Raw genomic sequence first — 24,265 nt, 5'->3', positions numbered from 1 at the left:
AGCGACACTGAAATGGAACACAATATTATCCTGCTGAGCAGATACCAGTGATGCATTGGAAATGTCAAAACTCCCTTCGTTCAATCATGAAAACACTAACAAATACTTTTTTCTTTGTCTTGCGATTAAAGGTAAGACATTTAGTGAGTGAACTATTGATTTTTGTGAATTATGCAGTTCCACGGAACAAAACAAGGTCTTTTTTTAAGGTTTTACCAATTCCTTCTATCAGAAATTTCATAGGTATAACGTCTCTCAACAAATATCCATCAGTTACAAAAATATACTTTTCTTTTTTTTCATAAAATTAAACACAATTACTTTCAGTGATATAATCATCTGTTAAGGTAAATAGCAAGGCTGCTCTTTAAAAGTAAATGTTATCGTGAGCGAAAGAGAGATGTGAAGCCTAGCACCATAATCTTCATTTTCCTAAAGCGTTCAATCGATTGGGGAAACCTCGAGTTCCGCTCCCGTCCAGACTCCAAAGTTTGCATATTCCGGTTAAGCCCAGACCATTAACTCATCTCCCAAGGGCTGTGAAGTTGAACCTCTCCCATCGCTCCTTAAAAAATAACCACTTTATAAACTACACCAGCTGACAAATTAGGATAAAGGTAACAACGGTTTAACCGAAACGTCTCACAGGCCTTCGCTTCACTTTTATACAAACTGAAACAAAAGAAACAAACAAAAGAGTCCCAGCTGATGATAAAACATAAACAAGTCCCAAACACTGTTGCTACAAAGAATTAGAAAAAGGTATGTACAGGACCCTGTATTCCTCCACTGTCGGGGTAAATGGTCATCGGTGTTGGCTTGTGTTACGTGAGTGTTTGTACAGGCATAAAAAAATCTTCTTCCTTTTTTTTCCTTGTTCAGTTTCAGTAAAAGATCTTATTGGATCAAAACTAAACAAAACAAAAAAAGAAAAAAAGAAAAAAAAAACAAAGAAAATAGCCACAACCTCTTCCAGCTCCAGTTTCTCTGGTGTTACCCACCCCCCCAAAAAACCTTTGTCCCTGTTATTTCCTGGTGCAAATTCAACAGCAGCAAGTAGCTTAGTGCCATTCAGGTTCACCTGGCTCTGGTGCGTTCAGGGTCCGAGTGCCAGTGCCGAGTCCTCCCTGTGACAGACATCATATAGATCCACAGTCCACCCCGCCTGTCACCAGATGACACTGGATATACTGGTCTCTCTGGGAAGCAGCGGCAGCATGGCATTGTGGCCGTGGGCTTCGTCCAGACTCTGCTGCCGTGGCGATTTGGACTGTGGCCGCTGGCCATTGATGAGGGTCATGGGGATGTTGCAGTAGGTGTGCTGGTTGCCTAGCGAGGAGAGCGGTGGGAGTGTGCCGCCGGGCGGCAAGTCGTAGTCGTAGCTACGGTAATAGTGTTTCTGCCTCATCTGGGTGTGGCACGAATTGTGAAAGGTCGAGCGCAAGTCTGGGTGTGCCGTCGCCATGGCGGTGGAGGTGGCAGCTGCCATGGAGATGGCCGAGACGGTTTGGAGCTCGCCAAAGGGGCCCTGCTCGCTGACGTCCAGCACCTGCTCGTGGGAGATGCTGAGGGGCTCCATGCGCTTGAAGGGCATCTCGTAGAGCAGCTGCTTCCAGAACTTGGAGTTGAGCTTGTTGCTGGACGGCCCGCGCCACTTGATGACCGTCAGCATCTTGATGGTGTGTTTGAGGGCCTCTACTTCCTGGTAGTTCATGATGCCACGCAGCTCGGCGCACTCGATCAGGATAACTTTAATCTCGCCGGTCACCAGCATGTTGCGCAGCCGGGTCTCCAGCTCAAAAATGCTCCACCCCCTCCGCACCACATAGCTGGGCGTCAAGACAATGATGAGGCGCTTGCTCTGGTCCACGCAGCGCGCTACGTCCTCGATGTAGGCTGGATTCACAGGGATACAGAGACAGACACACAAGTTCATCAAAAGAATATTTCATCTAGGTATGACTGGCCTTATTTCTTCTTTCTTGTGAATTATAATTAATGTAAACAACTTTAATACAACATTAAAGTGCTAACTAAAGAGCTCATAGGTGATGGAATTATGATTAACAACTCACACTACAACAACTCTCTTGGCCTCAACTTAATAAAGTATTCCCTTTGTCAATGTTTCAGATGAAGTAAAGTAATTAAAACCAGATACCTCAATCTGGCACTGGGATGAAAGAAATTAGAGTTTATTTATTCTAACTGCAACATTTCATAATCACATGTAGCCAAACGAGACCTCTGTGTTATCTCAAAGTCCTGTTTCTTCAGCCTGAAGGGGAATTAGGTGAAGGTTTATATTAACTGCAGCCTCTAATGAATGATTCAGCTTCCGGGTGATGAGTGGGATTATGTGTCTGGGTGTCGGGAAGAGGTGCATGAACAGAAGTGTGGATATGCACGGCTAATGCTCGCTTTTAGCATTTTCTCAGTCCCGACAAAGAGAAGATTCAACAGCAGGTAAACAAGATTAACTGGGATTCACCTTACTATTGCTGTTTAAAACCTTGTGTGTGACTGAGTCACATTTTGGCGTGTCGACAGTCTTTAGACAACCCAACACCACACACCTCCTCTTATTTTCTCCATTCCTGCCATGTTCTGCCCAAAGATTAACAAATAAGAGCAACCCGACTCAATTAAACATCGACAAAGTTGGCCTTAGCTTTACCCTGACATGTCAGAATCTAGTTATTGTGGGAGTTAGATTTGATGCAAGTTTAATTCCCACAGATCAATAGTAGTAGACAGTCAGATTTTTAATATCAATCCATTTTCTGCTCCTAATTTGGGGTGGGGTCGGGGGGGGGGCAGCAGCCTTGGGGAAGCCCAGACTTCCTTCTGCTCAGCCACATTTACCAGCTCATAGGAGGTTCCCCATTTTTAATATAGCGTGAGTGATAACTTTATTATTTATGCATGAATGCTTAAAAAAAAAAAATGAGCAGACGAATCCCTAAAATTAATCCCTTTGCATTAACCCATTCATTTTGACAGCTCTATTAACCCTCTGATACACAAATTATTAATAAACAATGACATTGTTTTTTTTTTACATGCAACATATTACTTCTACAGACATGTACAGATACTTTGCCTTTAATAATATTATACTTTTTATTTTGTTTATTTGATCAATTCTAAAGAAATATTTATAATATACTGTCATTTATATAACAGAAATAAGATGTAAAAATTGATTAGTATCACTTTCTTGTCCTGTTTATTACTGAGGTAAAGTTGGAAATTACATGTTCGTGTAAATATGATATTTTTTACTGTTTGTTTTTACTTTAGTGAGTGTGTTGGGTGACTCTCCTAACGTCCACTGAAGAGGTACAGTGGCTAATTTACCATCCTCACTTCTGAACATACTTGAAAACAGCCTTTAAAATAGGTGTCCTCTGTCATAGACACAATGAGGTCAGCAATACTCGTATTTTATTTACTTTGTACAGAATCAATGCTAAATCTTCCAGCATCACTCACCACAACTGAAGATCACTGTCCTCCACCCCAGGACGTGTTTATGTGGTCTGTGTGTGTGGGCAGATGCGGATATACAAGCACCGGTTGTCATGAAAGCAACACTATGAGAAAGATAAAAGCGGCAGGTATGGCAGCGAAGGTTCGGTTAAACAATTCGTCGTTTTCTAACCCTAACTCGGGAGTTTTGATCTCCAACCAAGTGATGTGACAAGGAAATTTAACATATTAGAATTTAATGTATTAACTGAATGAATTTGATGTAAAATAATGGATTTTACTCTGGTGTTTAAGCAATGTTTTTGTCTAAACCCAGTTAGGAAATGAGAAAAGTGTCTTATTAAAGTTTTGTCGTGTCACTGATGGAGCGTAGGATGTCTCACTGTGGTTTAAAAAGCCTCACTTAGCTCCTGCATCCTCCCCCCCGACTTCCCTCCTCATGAGTTGTTTTTAAAGCTGGGGTAGGTAATCTTCCTCAGAGACATGTTCCTCTGGGTGAAGCGGTTCCTCGTCCTGATAGTAGTCTATACATGTTGTAATCATGAACAATAAGAAATATAGTTAGACGCCTCAGTTTACTATAAATCTGTAAAAACTACAACCTAAACATTCGGACCCAAATGGAGTTGTTCATTTCTTATATTTTGTAGCTTCTTCTCCCGGCTCCCCTCCTCCCCCTCCAGCAGCGCATACCTGATAGCCACACCCTGCATATAAACAGCGTGTTAGGATGAAAATACAAAGTAGTAAAGAAGAAACTCGGAAGGCAAACATGGCTGAAAAAATGGAGGAAGGATTTCCCGACCCGGCTCGGTTTATTTGCCTCCTCCTGATAAACAGCCTAGAAAGAGAAAATCGTTGGTTGCTGCGAACTAGAAAAATGCTCAGAGCCCAAACCTCCGCCAAGGGCTTTAAAATGTTCCTGGATCCAAACGGTGATTCGGATCACAGCCAAAATTAAATAAGTTCTTCATTTTCATATTTTCAACAACTCCCAAAAATATAATTAAAATCCATAAATAACTTTTTGAGTTATCTTAAACACAGACAAATATATACAACGGTAAAAGTATAACCTCCTTGGCGGAGGTAAGAAAAAGCCTCGGTTCAAGCAAGGAGCAAAATCGTGGGGGAGGAGCCAAGACATGGTGCCATTTTCACATCTTGCTCGCTCCCCAACATTATCTACCCCAGCTTTAAGGGTATAAAAAAAAGCAACAAATACAATCGTTCAGTTGGAGGACTTGTTGCTTTACGATTCGTGATTTTTTTGATAAGTGTTTCTGCACCACATGCGTCTAAAGGAGCTGCTGCAAGCCTGCGTGCCCATTTTTATTTAAAATGTAATTTTATTTGAAATTATTTTAGCTTTTTTGCCATCTCTTATCCATCCATTCTCCGGCGCAGAGTCCGCACCGATCTGCCTGTTGATCTCACGCTCCATCCTTCCCTCACTCGTGAACAAGACCCCGAGATATTTAAAGTCCTCCACTTGAGGCAGGACCTGACTCCCGACCCGGAGAGGGCAATCCACCCTATTCCGGCTGAGGACCATGGTCTCAGATTTGGAGGAGGTAATTCTCATCCCAGCTGCGTCACACTTGGCTGCGAATCGCTCAAGAAAGAGTTGGAGATCACAGCCAGATGACGCCAACAGGATCACGTCATCAACAGCTCCCTATCGCCACTGTACACAGTGTTAATGGAGCACTGCTTCCCCCTCCTGAGTCACCGGATGGTGGACCAGGATCGCCTCAAAGCCTTGTGGAAGTCTTTCTCCATGGCCTTGTTGAACTCCTCCCATGGTCAAGTTTTTGCCTTGGCGACAGCCGAAGCCACATGTCGCTTAGCCTGTCGGTACCCATCAGCTGCCTCCAGAGTCCCACATGACTTGTTACATCTGTTACATCTGTTACACTGATAAAATTTGAGATTTTTTTTTTTTTTGGGTCCTTTTCTGTGTTGCTAATTACATCTGGTCCTCTGTATCACACAACTCAAAAGCAAACAGCACCACGTCAGTGCTAGGAAAGGCTCAGATAAATTATACGTATCAATGACACCAGTGTGAGGCTAATATAAGATGTGCGTTTATGTTTTTCCATTTGACCGAGCAGAATTTTTAACCCTTTCATGCATGCATTAATAAAGAAAAACATTATCATTATAAAACATTATTTTAAAGACAGTATTTTAGCACTATAAACATATGCAATTATACTTTTTTGGTTTATAGTCATATTTTGAATGAATTTGATTTGATTTATTTTGATGTATTCTATATATTTTTTTATAAAATTACATATAATCATCATATTGTGTAAATATTTGATAAGACATACCTGTATTATTTTCTTCTACTTATCATAAAGACAAGCTTTTTTCATTACAATGAATGCATTTAAATTTAGCTACATTATATATTTATTTATTCCTCAGTGAGTGGTTATGCATCAGACATTGAAGTGGTTAATTTACAAATATACCATCCTCATTCATGAATATGCAAGAAAAAAAGCTTGTAAATAGGTGCTCATTACAGTGACCACTATTCATGGAAGGCTTAACTTCTCAAGTAATGATACTCATTTGAACATCAAATGATTGCTTATTCAGAGGTTCCTACCAAACTTTATGAAAACACTGTTGTTTCTGGTGCTTTTTAATAATCAGCACAGCCGCTGCTCAAACCATTTGTAACCATCAACTCTTGTGACTTCTAAAGTCTTGTCAGAAATCAGAAAGCCAGTCGATGAGAACTGACACGAGTGGTAGAAATCTGGAGAAGAAGTACCTCTAAGTAGTCTTGTGTCATCCTGGAAATGATCATTGGTGAAACCTAAACATAGGATATTTACATTCAAAGAGTGATCAAAAGATTTGCAGAAAATTTGTTGGCATTAAAAAAAAGAGACAGCTCTGACAATGTGGGGACATTCCTCTGGCATAAACTGAGTTCGTCCACTTGATGCTCTGCTGGCGATTGTGACAGAAGAATCGCACCGGCCAGTTTATTCCAGTTTAATATGGGACATGTAGCATAAAATAGCAGACCAGATTGCTATGTTAGAAATGTATCAGAGTAGTAAGATGATTAACATCATACCATGGAATTACTTGCTGCCAAACAGCAGCACAGGAGAAAGATTGTTGACATATGCCAACTCCCAAATGGCCAAACTGTTTATTTATATATATATATATATATATATATATATATATATATATTTATATATATATATATATATATATTTATATATATATATATATATATATATATATATATATATATATATATATATATATATATATATGAGGGATTGTGTTTTATTTTATCAACTGTTGGGATGCTAATCCATTCCACATGGGAGCTGAATATTTATACATAGTCACATTAAACCAGCAAGCCGTGCCGCCAAGCTGGATCAGTGGCGGCCGTGCTTTGGATCCTCTCAAACCTTGCACTTTTATGCCATTTTTTCCCATATTACAACTGTCCCCCCGTATTGAGCACATAATCACAGCAAAGGATTCGGTTTATAACCTTGGCACAATGCCACTGAAGAGGAACGTAATTAGTAATGGTGGTATGTGTGCGAAGACAAGCAGATGCAAGTATTCAAATGGAGGCTAATGGCGTAATGATATTATCAAACTCATCTGTGTGATGAGTTAATCAAAGATAAGCACAGGGCATGGCGAGAAGCTCCATTAGGAGTATACTGTGGTAAAACATGCATTAATATCCATGCATAAGAGAGATTTTTGATTGTGCAGCTGACACCATTACACAGCAGCATGCAGAGGCAGAGTTTGTATGCAGCTGGATCAGGAACATGGAGTCTAATCATAAGGTTGGCTCTTTCTGCTAATTGTGTTGCATTTATAATACAGGTTATTATGCCTCCCACGGGCTTTAAACAGGGTATATCATGTACTCTACACATTTCATGTCATTCTAAAGCTGCTTGGAGTGTGGGTGGCTGCATTTGCTGAATAGTAAAATAACAAAATAGGACATTTACCTTAAAGCTCACAGTATCATAGTGCAGATTTTGAGCAGTTACTGTAAATTACATGCATTTTGTGACATAGATCTATCAAGTTTTGATGGTGGTGACCGTTTTGTTTGGTTTTTACATGGTGATTCTGGCCAGATTGTGTGGTGCATCCTGGGACTTTTTCCTGAATCAGTCACTGAATGAAACAATTAGAAATAACACAAAGAAATCTTGGTGTGCTGTCCGAGTCAAGAAGCAAGAGACAGTATATGATACTTTAAAGATGATTTTGATTGACTCTTAATTAGTAATAACTGCACAAAAAACACGATGAAATTGTAGAAATTCCCAAACAGGGATTTCTTTGAATTTCCCCTTTCATTAGGCAGAGATCCATCATCTAGATGTGAATAGTTGACCACTTAATGGAGAGAATGGTTCGTTAAAGTAAAAAATCTTGAAGTGAAATTGTATTATATGGTAAAAGTAAGTTGCTTTTATCCATCATAGTATTTAAAAAAAAAGGAGAAAAGATTCTAAACAAGTAACCTCTCTTTGTAAGAAATGTACTGATTATTACTGATCAAGTCATCTGTGATCGAATACTTCAGTCTTGGAATATAAAAATAAAAATGGAAAGATGCTTTAGAACAGGGGTCACCAACTCCGGTCCAGAGGGGCTACCATCCTGCAGGTTTAATTGTTTTCCAGACCCAAACCAAAGGCTCATTAACAGGCAGGAGCAGAAGAAGACAACAAGTTCTTGGAGAACCTTTTGACTTGGATCAAATATGTTGTACAAGGGAAACACTAAAACCTGCAGGATGGTAGCCCTCAAGGATTGGAGTTGGTGACCCCTGCTTTAGAACAACACGTTAAAAATGCCATCGCTTGAAGATTGTTTTCATTGTTTTTTTTTTTTTTATTTATTGTAAATTGATTTAATAGAAAGAGTGTGTTTTGAGAGTTTAACCAGCTGATCGCGTCTCAATAGATGATGTCTGAAATAACAAAGGGGAAACGTGTTGCTGCTGCTCGTCCATCACAAGACTGAATGTGACGGCAGTGACATTGTGTCTGCTTTTCATTATTATCTTTGCAGGTAAAATCTCTGCTTTTTGAATTTTTCTTTGTGATTAAAGAAATAAGTTAGAAGTGAAATCTGTCCACAGAACTCACTTTAGGTTCCATTTAAGTTTAAAATGTTAGTTTTCTGGAACGAGTCGCGCTTTAATAGGTACAACGTTCAGCAGTTCATAGTAAAGCATTGTGACCTGTAATATAATTTTATATTTTAATGACGTGATGCTAATGGCTTGAACGGTGGAAGCCACCAGACTGTTATTCTATTAGATGCTGGAATATTTCTATTAATGTTCTAGTAGCTTGTATATGGTACTGTAATAATAGAGTTTGTTGCTTGTTTGAAACTACAGTATTCATTTTACATTTGGGCTTGTGCTGTGATTTTGGCAGCTAGTAGTCAGTTGTAAATTCGTCTTTTTTTATTTTTTTTTATCTTTGAATACGTTCACATAAAGATATACTGCTGAAAATGCTGTCCTTGTGGAAACAATGACATTAAAAGATTAGACGTGACAGCAGTAACGTCGTGTCTGTTTTTCTATATTCATCGTTACAGGGGTGCAACAACCACACTGTTTCTGGTGCCCATGTTCAGGTAAAGTTAAAGCATGTGGTGACATAAACTACAACCAAATAAACTCCCTCTTCTCCTCTAATCCAAGTACTGAGGAGAAAGTAGAGCCTAAAAAGAAAATGCAACAAACATAAATAAATAAATTAGCTATAAAGTCAGGATGGGCCTGAAATACCTTCAGCTATGAGTTAAAAACACAGGTGTGTTTATGTGTTTTTATGTATTTGTATTGTTTCAGACAGAGATGTCCGATAATATTGGCCAACCGATTGTATATATCGGTGTACTGATATCGGCCGATAAGTGCAACACTGGAAATGTATCAGTTTTTACTTTTTTAATGACAGCTAACTCTCTTCTAACTCAAAGTGACTAAATGTAAGATATGTCATGTATATTTTTCCAAATATTTTCGTTTGTTTGGCACTATTTGCTCCAAAAATATCCGTATTGTCAACATCGGTATCAGAAATTAGGAGTTGGACAAAATCGGCTTATCGGACATCGTCTAAAAAAGCCAATATTCTACACTGGCCTCGATGTCAAGACATGAACTTCATCTTTCTGTGTCTATAACAGTTTTCCCACCTTTTGTTTCAACAGTGGATATAAGAGCACTGATCAGTGTCCTGTATGTAAGTAGAGGAAGAAGGAAGCGCAGTGGCTGAGGGTGATAATATACCCCTGAGCCTTCAGTAGAGATGTTCGTACAGCTGAATTAGCATGCATCTGTTAGGCGGGAGCTGCAGCTGTAGTACACCGCCCTCACGAACAAGGCTAATGTCACTCAGCTTATCATTCCTGATGCAGCTTAGCATTCCTGATGCAGTCCCCTGCTTGGTCTGTGTGGATTACTGAACAGAAGCAGCAGCGGGTCTCTTTTGGTTGATAAGACACAATCACTTTGGAACTGCGATTCTCACCATCAGCTACACCTTAACGCGTGTTTTTATGATAGTATTATATTTTAATCTTTTCATTACCACCGGGTTGCTGACGATCCAGTCGTACACTCTACCAACATCCGGTGGTGAGGAAGAGGGTTTAAAAAAAGAGAAAACAAACCAGTCATTTGCCATTCGTGCTTTCTGGTCAACGTTTACCAGGAATGAACACTAAGGCTGAAATAATTTTACAGTATATTTTATAACTGCTTTCTTGCATATTTAGCATTGTTTGAAGCATTGCTTGCTAAAGTCCTGAGTGACAGAGGCAGAATAAGAACCAGTTTGGTCGAAGGGATTCTGTAACTTGGAACCAGTCTCAGCGTGTCGTTCGGTCAGTCTTACATCGACAATGTCGCAGCTGTCATTTTTTCTGCAATGATCTCAAAATGAACTGATTCCTACCACTTCTATTGTCGCCATATTTATGGTTTTGTTGACATCCAACAAATTCTGCATCTGCATCCAGTCTGCGATGTCTAACGCGCCCCCTAGTGGACACCTCCAGCAACAAGCAGGTGCAGTTGTCCTCACCGTGAGCAAATTTACCTGTAGATGTTATGTTTATTCCATTTCTAGAGGAGGCCAGGTGTTTAACACACATCTAAAAAACAGAACTCTTTTCTCCATTTTGTTTCTTTGTGAAGTGAAAATACAAAGGAACATTTTGTCCTTTGCTAAACGCTCAAGCTGGTGATTTTCAACTTAAATGTTTTTGCTTTGACTGTTTGTATCCTCTCATTTGCAATAAAAAGTGCCCCAGTTTAGTTTTTCTATTTTTTTCCTTATGAATTTATTTCTATTTTTTAATCTAATTTCTTCAGACATATAAGATAGCACACTACATAAGTCATATTATGTCTAAATTGTGAAATCTGCTGGACTATTACTTCCAAACACTGCTGATTCACCATGAATCATTGCCTATAAAATCTGAAATATGACTCAGGCAACGATGGTATGAGGCTTACAATATTATTCATGCTAAGGTGGTGTGTCTATTAATCATTAATTGGATCTCAGATCTTTTATTAGCAGTATAATGATGCATATTTGAGGTATATTTAAGTAGGAAGGTTTTAGTATGTCTCCTATCAGTGGCTCTGCATTGTGAACTACTACAAATAATGATTAAAAAAATGGTTAAATTCTTCTCTTTTGTGTGTTTTAAAAACATAAAACCTGCACTGATGAACCCCTAAATGAGCTCCTGCAGTAAACGGATCTCTTAATCTCAGCCGGTTGGTTAGAAGAAAAGCTCATTTCATAATGATCAAGTGAAAAGAAATGACGATCGCACGGGATCTTTGTTATGCCACAACACAAATGCGTAACAGAAGCCAACAAACAAGGCATCACCACGGCACTGACAACAGCAACACGAGCAACACCAAGCGGACAAAAACATTCGACACAACTTGACATCGCCGTGAGAGAGAGAGCTTACTTCCTGTTGGGATCAAGTCCCTGTCTGGAATGAAGAGTTTATACCCATAATGCTTCTCCAGCACATCAGGGAGGATCTCCAGGGCAAAGCGCTCCTCCTCTCTGGTCTCCTGGCTCCACTGGTCTGGGTCCACCTTGGTGTAAGACAGGTAAGCATCGTAGTCCTTGTTGTCTGTGGGGAAAGCAGAAAGACGGACCCAGTTAGTGTTAAAGAAGCAGATCAATGAGTTACGCTAACAATTTATTGTTCTTAGTTTCCTGAAAGCAGAGCGAAGTTATGCACCGTTACAGCCCAGATGCTCATCGTCTCTTTCCACAGCGGTGCAGAAGAGCCATTCATTCACTGGGGGACTCTATCGAGACAGGACGCCTCCATTACTCTGACCTCTGGGCACCTCTGTCCATCTGAGTGCTTTTCATTACAGCTCCGTTCGCACTGACAAATTATGTTGCCTTGATAGCAACTCTGCCCACTACAGGCGAAACAAATGATCCTCCAGCCTGAGCTAAACGCCCGACGCCGCCTGCTCGGGCCGGCACATGCTGCTGCTCTATCACCCATGTGAAAGCAAAGATTGATGGCAGATTTGAAAAGAGCGAGCTGAGAGATGGAGAGCGAGGGGCGGTGGAGGACCTCGTGCTTTTTCATACTCAGTAAAATGAGTCAGGAGAATAAAATAAAAAGATGGAGACGTCCCAAAGTACCATACGAACAGGATAATGGCTCCTGGCTTTAAAAGCAAAACAGCCAAAGCTTTCTTACTTGGATTTCTGCAGTTAAACTTGTCAAACAGCTGAAGCTGTAAAATTCATGAAAAGCCAACTTGATTTTCTCTGCTGCTCAGATAAATATTGTAGAAATCAGTTAAGTAAAGTAGGCAGAGGACGACAGCAGAGGTTGGTTTGGTGTGAAGGAACTGACCAGAAAGCTCCAGCCCCAGATGTAAATATATTTGTTTCAGATATTCTGACATTGAAAACAGGTGATGGATGGTTTGACTGTGTGATTCCCCGTCTGCGATTGGTGGGTGGTCTGCCGTCCAGCTGCTCCCAGTGTCACCTTCACCATGAAACTGGGCTGCTGGCGTTGGTTCAGAGCAGCTGTGGTCGATGCGGAGCTTCCCAGCTGATGACTTTGTAAAGTCCAGCTCTTTTCAGAGATTTGGCTCCCAAATGGCAGAGCATTTAATACAACTCTGAGCTTCTATTTCACCATCATTTATCAGTTTGTGTTATGAGACGTTACTTTTTATTCAGTTTTTTCATTAAAGACTTATTTTACAGCTTTTCTAAAAACTCTTTTCTAAAAAATATCTCTCTGTAACTCTGAGCCTGGAATGTACCATTATACTTTCTGTCCTCAGAGACAGAGACATTCCTTCCTTCTTTGGCATAATGGTATCATCCCATTTCCTTGCATGTGACTGGCTCATTGGTGTGAGAGTCAAAGTTAAATCTCATCCTTTCAACACATTTAGTTTTCCATGTTCACCACAAAGAATCAACTCTTACAGCAGGCTTGATGAGAACAATAAATAAATAATTGTACCTTAAAAACTGAAGGCTGGGCTTCATGCTGCCATCCCATTTCACCCTAGACCACCCAGGAGTTGTAACATTTACTGTTCTTTATAAGATGCTTTGGGTAAGAGCTGAACTGGGCAAAACCATCCTTGTAGCATTGATCCAGCTGGTCAAGAATAGAGCTTTCAGAAACCTGCTCAGGATCAATGAGTGACATACCCAGTATCAAGAACTACTGATCAATCCATCAGAAAGCAGTAACTAACTGTACTTAAATGTCACAGGATTTTATTAATATATACATATACAAATATATATTATATATGTATTATATATACAGTATATCATATATTTGTGTGTGTAATATCTATATTAGGGGTGGGAAAATCAAATTGAAAAATCAAAAATCGTGATTTTTTTTTTGCTTCACAATTTTAAATAGATTTTTGTTTAAAAAAAAAAAATCAATTTTTTTAAAATAAATAAAAATAACCCATAAATTTTTTGTCATTTTTAGTGTTTTTATTGATCGTTTTATTTGTATTCTTGGGAATTATAGCGGCAGAATGATGGTCTGGCTACTGGGGTGTTTTTGTTTTTAAATCAAGAAAAATAACAAGTAAAGAAAGTTTTAAACATGTTATTTTGTTTTTCGTCGACAAAAATCAGCAATATTGGGGAATTGTGAAAATTACATTTTCAATCAAATTGGCCCCTACACACACACTCACATATATATATATATACATATATATACATATATATATACATACTAAATGAGTGTGATTATTTACAGTGTTCTATCAACAAAACAATCTTGTCTTCATCTATGTGTACAAAAAAAAAAAATGGAACAAAGGTGCAACTTAAATCTTGTGACAAGAGCAAAAAAAAGACCAAAAATAACCAACAAAAATCCCAAAAGGTCTGTAAGTCAACAGCCTCTAACGACGTAAAGCAAAAGACAATCAAGAGTTCTGCAACTGTACAGCAAAACCAAGAAAAGCAGGGAAGACAGTAAAAGCTCTCCAGCTGAGCTGTAATCAGACTCAGTCCCAACCACAGTGGCAAACTGCTCCACAATCTGACACAGCTGCCCTAAACAAAGGCGATCAGGTGTTTAAGTAGCCGGATGCCATCATGTCTGGCCAATAACGGGGGAGACGGCGCTGCAGGCAACTAATCCCAGAAGAGTAATAACACAGGAAGGCAGAGTCACTGGCACATGATTGGCAGCCAGTTACCAGCAAGTACTGGCACAGTCCCATTTACATAAAAGCTGTGCAGGCCAGTCACTCTGGAGCCATAACGCTACTAAAGCCTAAAGATTGAGATAAAACCAACAGTATGTCTTTACTGTCAGAGTTTGAGCTTCCTAATGTGTCTGCTGAGTTGCCAGCTGCTAACCCAATCACTGAACAGGTGGGCAGCCCCAACAGAACCAGCCTGGGGGTGAGCCTGAGGCTGGTTCTGTGGACCAGAGGTGGATGATGAGGTCTGACTTATTATACCGCAACTAGAAGCCCAGGACAAAAGACAACCATCTGCCCATTTCCCATCCCATCAACCTCATTTCATCAGTTTTGAACGTATAGTCAGTATCAGCAGCTGATTAATTGAAAAGTTGTAACTCAGGGATGCCAAATGTCTCTTTTCCATCCGTACCAGCTTGTCTCAACTTAACTGGTCTCAGCTTGGTCCTGTTTCTTTTCCATTACAGTTTAGCACCAGGTCTGAAAGGGGCGGGGTTTGTGTGAAATCACTGTGATGTCAGTGTTGTCCACGACGAGCTCTATAACAACGTAGGACCTAGAGGCTCGCCAGTCGCTGACCATAAACCGTATCCATCTGATGGAACCACTTCCAGTCTCGTCTGTTTGATCCACTCCGACCATTGTGGTCCTTGACCTGCCGATAGTCACTTTTGAGTTTTTTCAGCTTCTCTCGACGCTGCTGGAAACTCCGTTGCTCCCCGTAGCCATTGAGTCTGAAAGCTCTTGATGGATGATTTTCATTTGGTGTCGCTCCATCTAGTTCCCTCTGTACCCTTTCCTCAGCAACCAAGCAAAGAAACATCTCCACCTCAGTGTTGGACCATGAAACAGACTTTTGTTGCGCCGTTGCTTGTTATGTAATGTAAACAACTTGCGAGTTTGAGTCGTTCTTCCCGTGATATCACTCTGACCTCTGATTGGCCGTGGCGCTTACCAATAGCGGAGTGCAGTCTGGCGACGTCACACAGAACCCAACTCAGCTTGCTCAGAACCTGGGCTGAGGAGTTACAAAGAAAGTACCGGTAAACAGGTCCAAAAGCCGAGGGGAAAACCCTAAAAAACCAAGCTGAGGCGAGTTAACTTGAGACGAGCTGATACTGGTGGAAAAGGACCAGAAGTCCAGTCCTCCAGATCTACCATCCAGCATCTTTTAGATGCTTCGCTTCTCCAACACACCTGAATCAAATGGCAGAATTTCTTCATCGGCATGTCATCCAGTTGTGCAGAGGCCTGGTAACCCTAACCCTGGTAAGGAACCGTTTATTTGATTCTGGTGTGTAGGAGAAGGTTTGCATCTGAAGCTTGCAGGACGGTAGATCTTAAAGTGTCTCTATGAAGCACATTTCAGTCTAATTTGTTTTAATATGCAAGTTCAGAAGGACAAGAAATAATTAAGCATGTTTCACAGATCCCTTCATTCATCATGTATTGATCCTCTCAGATCAGCCTCTACCAGAAACCACAGAGGAAGCTCCGCCCCTTTCCTGCGTCTGATTGGTCAACGGCTAGCAGTAGTTATACTGAGCAGAGAAGGTGGGCGTGGCTTTCTTCTCGTGAACGTGCACAACCTGGAGAAGACGACCAATCGTTGAGTCCCTCCCACCGGGACATCACTAAAATTTCAAAGTAGAAAAAAACTCTCTAAACCGGGGGTGCCAAACTCCAGTCCTCGAGGGCCGGTATCCGGCAGGTTTTTGTTGTTTCCCTCCCCCAACGCAGCATCCAGAAGCTTCTTGTCAACCTCCTAATGAATTTCGGTCAGGTGTGTTGGAGCTGGGAGACAACAAACATTCAGGATGCCGGCCCTCGAGGACTGGAGTTTGACACCAATCGTTTCCGTCGCCATGGAAACCGAACATAGAGAGTGCTGGAAAACTCAAACGTGCGCTGCTAATATAACTCTGTAGAAATGTCAGTAAACTAGACATAGCATCATAGAGCTGCTTTAAGGACTGAACTTTTCTAACACAGAGTAGAGCTGCTCGGATCCTGATTACTGTGAAAATAGAAGCATATTAAACCCAACACACCCCCCAACCACAGCACGCCCCCCCTCCCTCCTAAAACACACACCGTCTTGTCCCAACCAGGACGGAGACTCCGCCTACAGGAGACCCTTCTTTTGGCTCTGTTCTCCCAAACAACCCAAGGGTTCAACAGACTGTAAAAGTTTTAAAAGAGACTAAAAAAAACCTTCATGTTGATTTGATTATTTTTGTTCATTTCATCTTTAATTTGATTTCCTCGTAGCGCCTTGCGATTGCCCCTCCATGTCGGTGTTTTACAGCTTAACCGCATCATTGGACCCACACGGTTGCAGACATGCCTGTAACTGTGGTGCGACTACAGTCACATTTAAGCTCATATTCATGTGAAACAAAAATATTAGATTCCATGTGTTCATTTATTGAATGGAAGCGACAAAAGGAAGGACGCATGAGAAGTGGGACACTCCAAGCTGCAGCCTTTCAGCTAAACTTTTTGAGGACAGAGTTTGACGCTGCGAGCCCTAATTGGACTCAGGTCCCTCTACCTCCTCGTCTGCCAGCGCCGTGTGATGACATTTAATGTGTTAAAGCACTTTAGATGATGGGAGGTGAATGATTACAACGCTAGGTTAAAACAAGTGGGAGAGCAGAAGGCTCTGATGGAGGAAGCTCATCCCGATTTTGCTTCTTTTAATATCTTTTCTGTTTTCCACTCCAGCTTCTCTCTGAGGCTGCCAACAAGATTCCCCGTCTTCCCGCAGGGTAATCTTGATATTTGGCGAGTGCAGACCACTCTTATGTGACGCCTTGTAATTAATCTATCCTTTTTTATAACGTGCAATTCCTTTTTACAACATCAGGGACATGTAGAAATAATTGAAATGCAACCTCGCTTAGCAGAACCAACTCCGAGGCTTAAATTCTGCTTCACAGTGGCAGAAATCTCAGTGTTTTTCTCCAGCTTTCAAACGGACCCTGTGTAGGCAGATCAAGGCCTATTTTAGTGGAGATGATTCACTCGTCTGTAGCGAGAAAGAGAAAGGAGAGAGGGAGAGAAGGGGGGGGCGGGGTCACAAAGGCGGAATGACCTCCTCCAGTTCCTCCCTTCCATCCAGAAGTCGCACCGTATCGACGAAGCTGCATCGGCCGTCCTACGTGTTGACTGCAAAGTCAGGGTTCTCTCGCACCCAGCACGTGCGCTCCATGTGGAGCGTGTGCACGTGTGCTTTGCATGCATGTACGTGCACAGAGAGCCCACAGTTAGATGAACTATTGAACTCGCGGTGAAGAGTTGCAGGCGTAATCTCGGTGGTATCTCCGGGCTCCGTAGCGTTTAATGGATGGTAGATTGGAATGCAACATACGAACGTGCATGGCTAAAGAAGTGCACGGCATTGACTGCTAATGAGTAACTGGGAGCTTTCCCCCCTCCAACATAATGTTTTGTTTTCTATAATTCAATTTCACAAGAAGAATATGGGTTTGCATCAGACTGCTGGGATACAGTGACTGAAATGTGAATAAAAATGCACTTTGCTCCTCACTGCTGGCTTGCATACGCAACTATATTCTGGGTTCTGACCATGGCTGCCCAGTTTTCCAAGGGTGGACTAAAAATCTAAACTCTTAGACGTAAACTGCCTTACTTTGATCAAACATGCTGCTAAACCCTTGGATTTGTTGCAAAAAAGAGCCGTGAGGATGACCAACTAAAGGGTCATGAAGACACAAATGATTTGTTTTTGACAGACAACTTAAATTTAAGGATCTGGTGGGTTTAAAATGTGAACTTGTCATGTGGAAAGCGAAACAGAGAATTTTACTTGATGCTGTTCAAAAACTTTTCACTTTCAGTTCACAGAAATCTTTTCACAGAGCTTTTAACCGTCCCGAGGACACGCTGTAAAACCAGACGAGCCTTTTCAGTTCCAGCTCCAAACATCTGGACCAGCCTCCCTCTGCAGGTCAGACAGGATAACTCACTCGTTTTTAAAATCAAATTCAACTCAAATTATTATTATTATTATTATTATAAATCTGCTTTATTATTATTATTAATTATTATTATTATTATAAATCTGCTATTGCTGAGGCGGCCGGCCGGAGCTGTGGCTGTAAGGTCGTTGGTGCCTGTCGTGGCGGTAATCCCAGGACTCGTTGGTGGACACCAGCAGTGAGGGATGCCGTCAAGCTGAAGAAGGAGTCCTATCGGGCCTTCTTGGCCTGTGGGACTCTGGAGGCAGCTGATGGGTACCGGCAGGCTAAGCGGCATGCGGCTTCGGCTGTTGCCAAGGCAAAAACTCGGGCATGGGAGGAGTTCGGCGAGGCCATGGAGAAAGACGTCCGGACGGCTTCGAGGAGATTCTGGTCCACCATCCGGCGGCACAGGAGGGGGAAGCAGTGCTCCATCAATACTGTGTACAGTGGAGGTGGGGAGCTGCTGACCTCAACTCGGGACGTTGTGGGTCGGTGGAGGGAATACTTCGAAGACCTCCTCAATCCTACCAACACGTCTTCCCATGAGGGAGCAGAGCTGGTGGACTCAGGGGTGGACTCTCCTATCTCTGGGGCTGAAGTCGCTGAGGTGGTCAAAAAGCTCCTTGGCGGCAAGGCCCCGGGGGTGGATGAGATCCGCCCGGAGTTCCTTAAGGCTCTGGATGCTATGGGGCTGTCCTGGCTGACACGCCTCTGCAGCATCGCGTGGACATCGGGGGCAGTACCGCTGGATTGGCAGACTGGGGTGGTGGTCCCCCTTTTTAAGAAGGGGGACCGGAGGATGTGTTCCAATTACAGGAGAATCACACTCCTCAGCCTCCCTGGTAAGGTCTATTTAGGGGTCCTGGAGAGGAGGGTCCGCCGGATAGTTGAATCCCGGATTGATGAGGAGCAGTGCGGTTTTCGTCCTGGTCGCGGAACAGTGGACCAGCTCTATACCCTCTCTGGGATCCTGGAGGGGGCATGGGAATTTGCCCAACCAGTCTACATGTGCTTTGTGGACCTGGAGAAGGCATTCGACCGTGTCCCCCGGGGGCTCCTGTGGGGGGTACTCCGGGAGTATGGGGTACTGGACCCCCTTGTACGAGCTGTCCGGTCCCTGTACGACAGGTGTCAGAGCTTGGTCCGCATTGCCGGTAGTAAGTCGGATCCGTTTCCGGTGAGGGTTGGACTCCGCCAAGGCTGCCCTTTATCACCGATTCTGTTCATAACTTATATGGACAGAATTTCTAGGCACAGCCGAGGTGTTGAGGGGATCCGACTTGGTGGCCTCAGGATTGGGTCCCTGCTTTTTGCGGATGACGTGGTCCTGTTGGCTTCATCTGATCGTGATCTCCAGCTCTCGCTTGAGCGATTCGCGGCCGAGTGTGAAGCGGCTGGGATGAGAATCAGCACCTCCAAATCTGAGACCATGGTCCTCAGCCGGAATAGGGTGGATTGCCCTCTCCGGGTCGGGAGTCAGGTCCTGCCTCAAGTGGAGGAGTTTAAATATCTCGGGGTCTTGTTCACGAGTGAGGGAAGGATGGAGCGCGAGATCGACAGACGGATCGGTGCGGCGTCTGCAGTAATGCGGACTCTGCGCCGGTCTGTCGTGGTGAAGAAGGAACTGAGCCAGAAGGAGAAGCTCTCCATTTACCAGTCGATCTACGTTCCTACCCTCACCTATGGTCATGAGCTGTGGGTCGTGACCGAAAGAAGGAGATCTCGTATACAGGCGGCTGAAATGGGTTTCCTCTGCAGGGTGGCCGGGCTCTCCCTTAGAGATAGGGTGAGGAGCTCGGTCATCCGGGAGGAGATCAGAGTAGAGCCGCTGCTCCTCCGCATCGAGAGGAACCAGTTGAGGTGGCTCGGGCATCTGGTCAGGATGCCTCCTGGACCTCCCTGGTGAGGTGTTCCAGGCACGTCCCTCTAGGAGGAGACCCCGGGGAAGACCCAGGACACGCTGGAGGGATTATATCTCTCGGCTGGCCTGGGAACGCATCGGGATCCCCCCCGCAGAGTTGGCAAATGTGGCTGGGGAGAGGGAAGTCTGGGCTTCCCTGCTTAGGCTGCTGCCCCGCAACCCGACCCCGGATAAGCAGCAGAAGATGGATGGATGGATGGATGCTTTATTATTATTATTATTATTATTATTACTATTATTATTATTCTAAATATGCTTTATTCTGCTTTATGGGTCAGATTATACAAGATTTAATCTTCTATCTGTGTCTATTTGTTCATGTATAACAATGTAAAGTTAAACTGAACATGAAATTAACTAAACAAATGAAGAAATGTTAGATTTGTGAGTTTACTTACTAAGGGTGGAAAATCGAATAAAAAAAAATAAATCGAAAACTGGGATTTTTTGCTTCATAATTTTAAAATTGATTTTTTTTTCAACTACATAAAAATTGTAACTTTTTGTTATTTTTATTTTTTTATTGATCTTTTTTTTCTTGTGTTCTTGTGCATTTTAGCAGCAGAATGATGATCTGGCTACTGTGTTGTTTTTTCCTAATTAAAATCAAGAGAAATGACGAGCAAAAAGAAAGTTCCATACATTTATTTTGGTTTTAATCTACAAAACTCAGCAATATTGTAGAATTGTGAGAATCGCAATTTAAATTGAATCGGGACAAAAGCATATCGTCACAACCCTGTTAGTTACTGTGTGGGAAAACAACACCCCACCCAAAAAACAATGAAAAACACCAAAAGAAATGTAATTTTAAGATAAAATCTTCCGGGAAGGTTTGGGGGATTAAAAGTTGAGCATTTCTTCAATTTCCAATCAGTTGAAAGAACAATGTGTTCCTTAAAAGCTCTCAGCAGATTAAAGTCTGAACACGATGCCCAACAGGAAAAACTCAAACAACTTTACAACCAGTCACGCAATCAATGTGAATATAAGCGCCTTTTTTTTCCCCCAAATAACACATCTAATGTAACCCTTTCTGTTGGAAGCATGGGGATATGCAAATGAAGCGGGATGCATTACAGATGCAACGTGTCCAAGATGTGAAAACTAATCAGTATCTCCAAACTGAACACAGACGGCGCTGCGTAATTCCACGCTGACATTCGTATTTATGGCAGAGTGTTGATGAGTTCCCACCTCTTTGTCAAGCCTGCTCAGCTGTTGTCATCATGAAGCCTATTATTGATTCCTCTGACACCCACACAATGTGACAAGTGAGCTCTCTTTAACTAAATTGCGCCGCTGATAAATGGCCGACAGTCCGTGCTTTTGTTGAGAGCAGCTCACAGTTTTGCATCTGGCAGCGGAGGCAGGAAGGCGTTCAATTAGCACTCGGCGTGGCCGCATGAAACACTTTCTTGGCAGAGTTATGCAGGAGAAAAAACACCTTAGAAAGGAAAACCGTGCACCTGAGACATTGCCTTCAGGGTTTTATTGATGGAAAACGTGCGTCTCTGTGCTACTATATCTTCCACGCAGCTATTTTGTCTTGTCAGAGCAGCAGTTACCATAGAGATAGGATCTCGGTTAACCACCTCCTGCCATTGCTTAGCGACTGTTTTGTCACCACTCAGCTGGAAGCCTTCCTATTTAATCCTCCTCCATTCATCTGCAGAACACTGTCACCAGAGCTGGGATGGGTTGCCGGGTGCCAGTGTGAGCGTGTGCACACTTAAGCACCAGAGTCGCTGGTGAAGACATCTAATCGACTGCAGCGTGGAGCAAAGTATCAGGGAGGGAGCTCCATAGGCGGTGTGCTGTGTCTCATTGGACCTGATCGCCTTGTGCTGGGGAACAAATTGAAAATCTCTTTCTTTCACCGGAACTCACTCCGGCTGCACAATTAAAGGAGACAGTTGCTGTTTGGCTTTAAGTTCAAGGCCCAACATCCCTTCTTTTCAACCCAACTGCCTCTGGGTCATCCATCCAAGTGTCAGGCGGCCGTAATGACTTTCATTGTGATGTCGCAGACGTCCCAGTTAAGCAGAGTCAGAGGAGGGGTCCAGAATACTTTTTACCTTTTAGCAAACATGACTCTCAGGCTGCCTCTTTCCTCTCTGAACTAATCTCATTCCCCTTGAATTCATTGCAGTGCTGCTACTTGAGACTCATTACAGGGGAATCAAATTAAAACTTGCTCCCTGTCTCAGTTTGATGCATTCTCAAGCTAAGACTCACTCACCAGGTCCAATCAAAAGCATTTCTTTTCCCTTTTACTGCTGCTGATGAGGACTCAGAGTTAATGTTTTTGTCTGGCACAGAGGATGTGTTTTGATTTGGTTTATGGAGAGTGTTCAGCAGAATGTATTACCCTTCCACCCATGTGCAGGCATGAGAAAGCACAAACAACCCACACAAGCACTGCACAAACACAAAACTCCTGTGGCTACGAGAGCAACAGAGTTGGTGAAATATCAGCTCTCATCCCAATCTAGCAATGCTGAAGGTAATAATAATTATATAGTGTGTTCCATATTAATTTGCATATGCTGTTTTTATTCATTTCCTCAATATTCAGTGTAAATAGGAGTAAATACAAAGAATCAACCATAGACTGTGTATAAAAGATGGGCGGAGCCTCCGTGACGTCACCCGTAGGTTTCTGAAGAGCTGAATTGAAGCTCGGTGGGAGGTTCCTACCATCATCATCTTGGCAGGGGCATGCGTGTTGTCTCACCCGGAAAATACAAATATGGGTAAAGAGGTGGAGCTGAGAGGGGGGCTGTGAGCGTCATGGTGGATGATTGACATTGAGAGAACTCCGAGCTTTCTGTAGCTAACAGCTAACCGAGCTAACCCGGAGATAACAGAAGCTAACCAGCTAACGGAGGTAAGAGGGCTAAAGCTAAGTCATGTTGTTAACCGGCTAAAAACCGCGGTTGTTCTACGTTCTTCTTACTTGAAGCGGGAGATCGGGTACCTGTCAATCAAAAGGACACGCCCCTAAATATGCCGAACTTCAAGTTAAATTACTTTTAAACGGCCGAGTTAGAAAAAAAAATTCACTCCCCCCACAGTTGTGATGAAGGTAAACCTGACCTGTTAAACCTAAAATGGATTTTTGTACCAGGCTGTAAACATGTTTATTTCTGCTGTAAATACGTTTATTTCTGCTGTAAACATGTTTATTTCTGCTGTAAACATGTTTATTTCTGCTGTAAATACGTTTATTTCTGCTGTAAACATGTTTATTTCTGCTGTAAACATGTTTATTTCTGCTGTAAACATGTTTATTTCTGCTGTAAATATGTTTATTTCTGCTGTAAATACGTTTATTTCTGCTGTAAATACGTTTATTTCTGCTGTAAATACGTTTATTTCTGCTGTAAACATGTTTATTTCTGCTGTAAACATGTTTATTTCTGCTGTAAATACGTTTATTTCTGCTGTAAATACGTTTATTTCTGCTGTAAATACGTTTATTTCTGCTGTAAACATGTTTATTTCTGCTGTAAACATGTTTATTTCTGCTGTAAATACGTTTATTTCTGCTGTAAATACGTTTATTTCTGCTGTAAACATGTTTATTTCTGCTGTAAACATGTTTATTTCTGCTGTAAATACGTTTATTTCTGCTGTAAATACGTTTATTTCTGCTGTAAATACGTTTATTTCTGCTGTAAATACGTTTATTTCTGCTGTAAACATGTTTATTTCTGCTGTAAACATGTTTATTTCTGCTGTAAATACGTTTATTTCTGCTGTAAACATGTTTATTTCTGCTGTAAACATGTTTATTTCTGCTGTAAATATGTTTATTTCTGCTGTAAATACGTTTATTTCTGCTGTAAATACGTTTATTTCTGCTGTAAATACGTTTATTTCTGCTGTAAACATGTTTATTTCTGCTGTAAATACGTTTATTTCTGCTGTAAATACGTTTATTTCTGCTGTAAATACGTTTATTTCTGCTGTAAACATGTTTATTTCTGCTGTAAACATGTTTATTTCTGCTGTAAATACGTTTATTTCTGCTGT

At 41.9% G+C, this 24,265-nt stretch overlaps 1 protein-coding gene across 1 annotated transcript in view; it reads right to left on the bottom strand.

Moving 5' to 3' along the window:
- Positions 1-1,168: 1,168 nt before the first annotated feature.
- The window catches only part of LOC306773712 (interleukin-1 receptor accessory protein-like 1), a gene marked incomplete at both ends in the record, with an annotated part of 317,198 nt that continues 294,101 nt past the window's right edge, over positions 1,169-24,265 (bottom strand). Inside the window, 3 exons of the mRNA XM_079263606.1 lie at positions 1,169-1,896; positions 6,287-6,331; positions 11,545-11,715. Coding sequence (XP_079119732.1) covers positions 1,169-1,896; positions 6,287-6,331; positions 11,545-11,715 — 944 coding nt within the window. The remainder of the gene's footprint in view (positions 1,897-6,286; positions 6,332-11,544; positions 11,716-24,265) is intronic.

The sequence above is a fragment of the Telmatherina bonti genome (genome assembly GCF_933228915.1).
Source record: "Telmatherina bonti genome assembly, chromosome: 24".
NCBI classification, from domain to species: domain Eukaryota; kingdom Metazoa; phylum Chordata; class Actinopteri; order Atheriniformes; family Telmatherinidae; genus Telmatherina; species Telmatherina bonti.
This window is presented reverse-complemented; position numbering and strand designations above follow the sequence as displayed.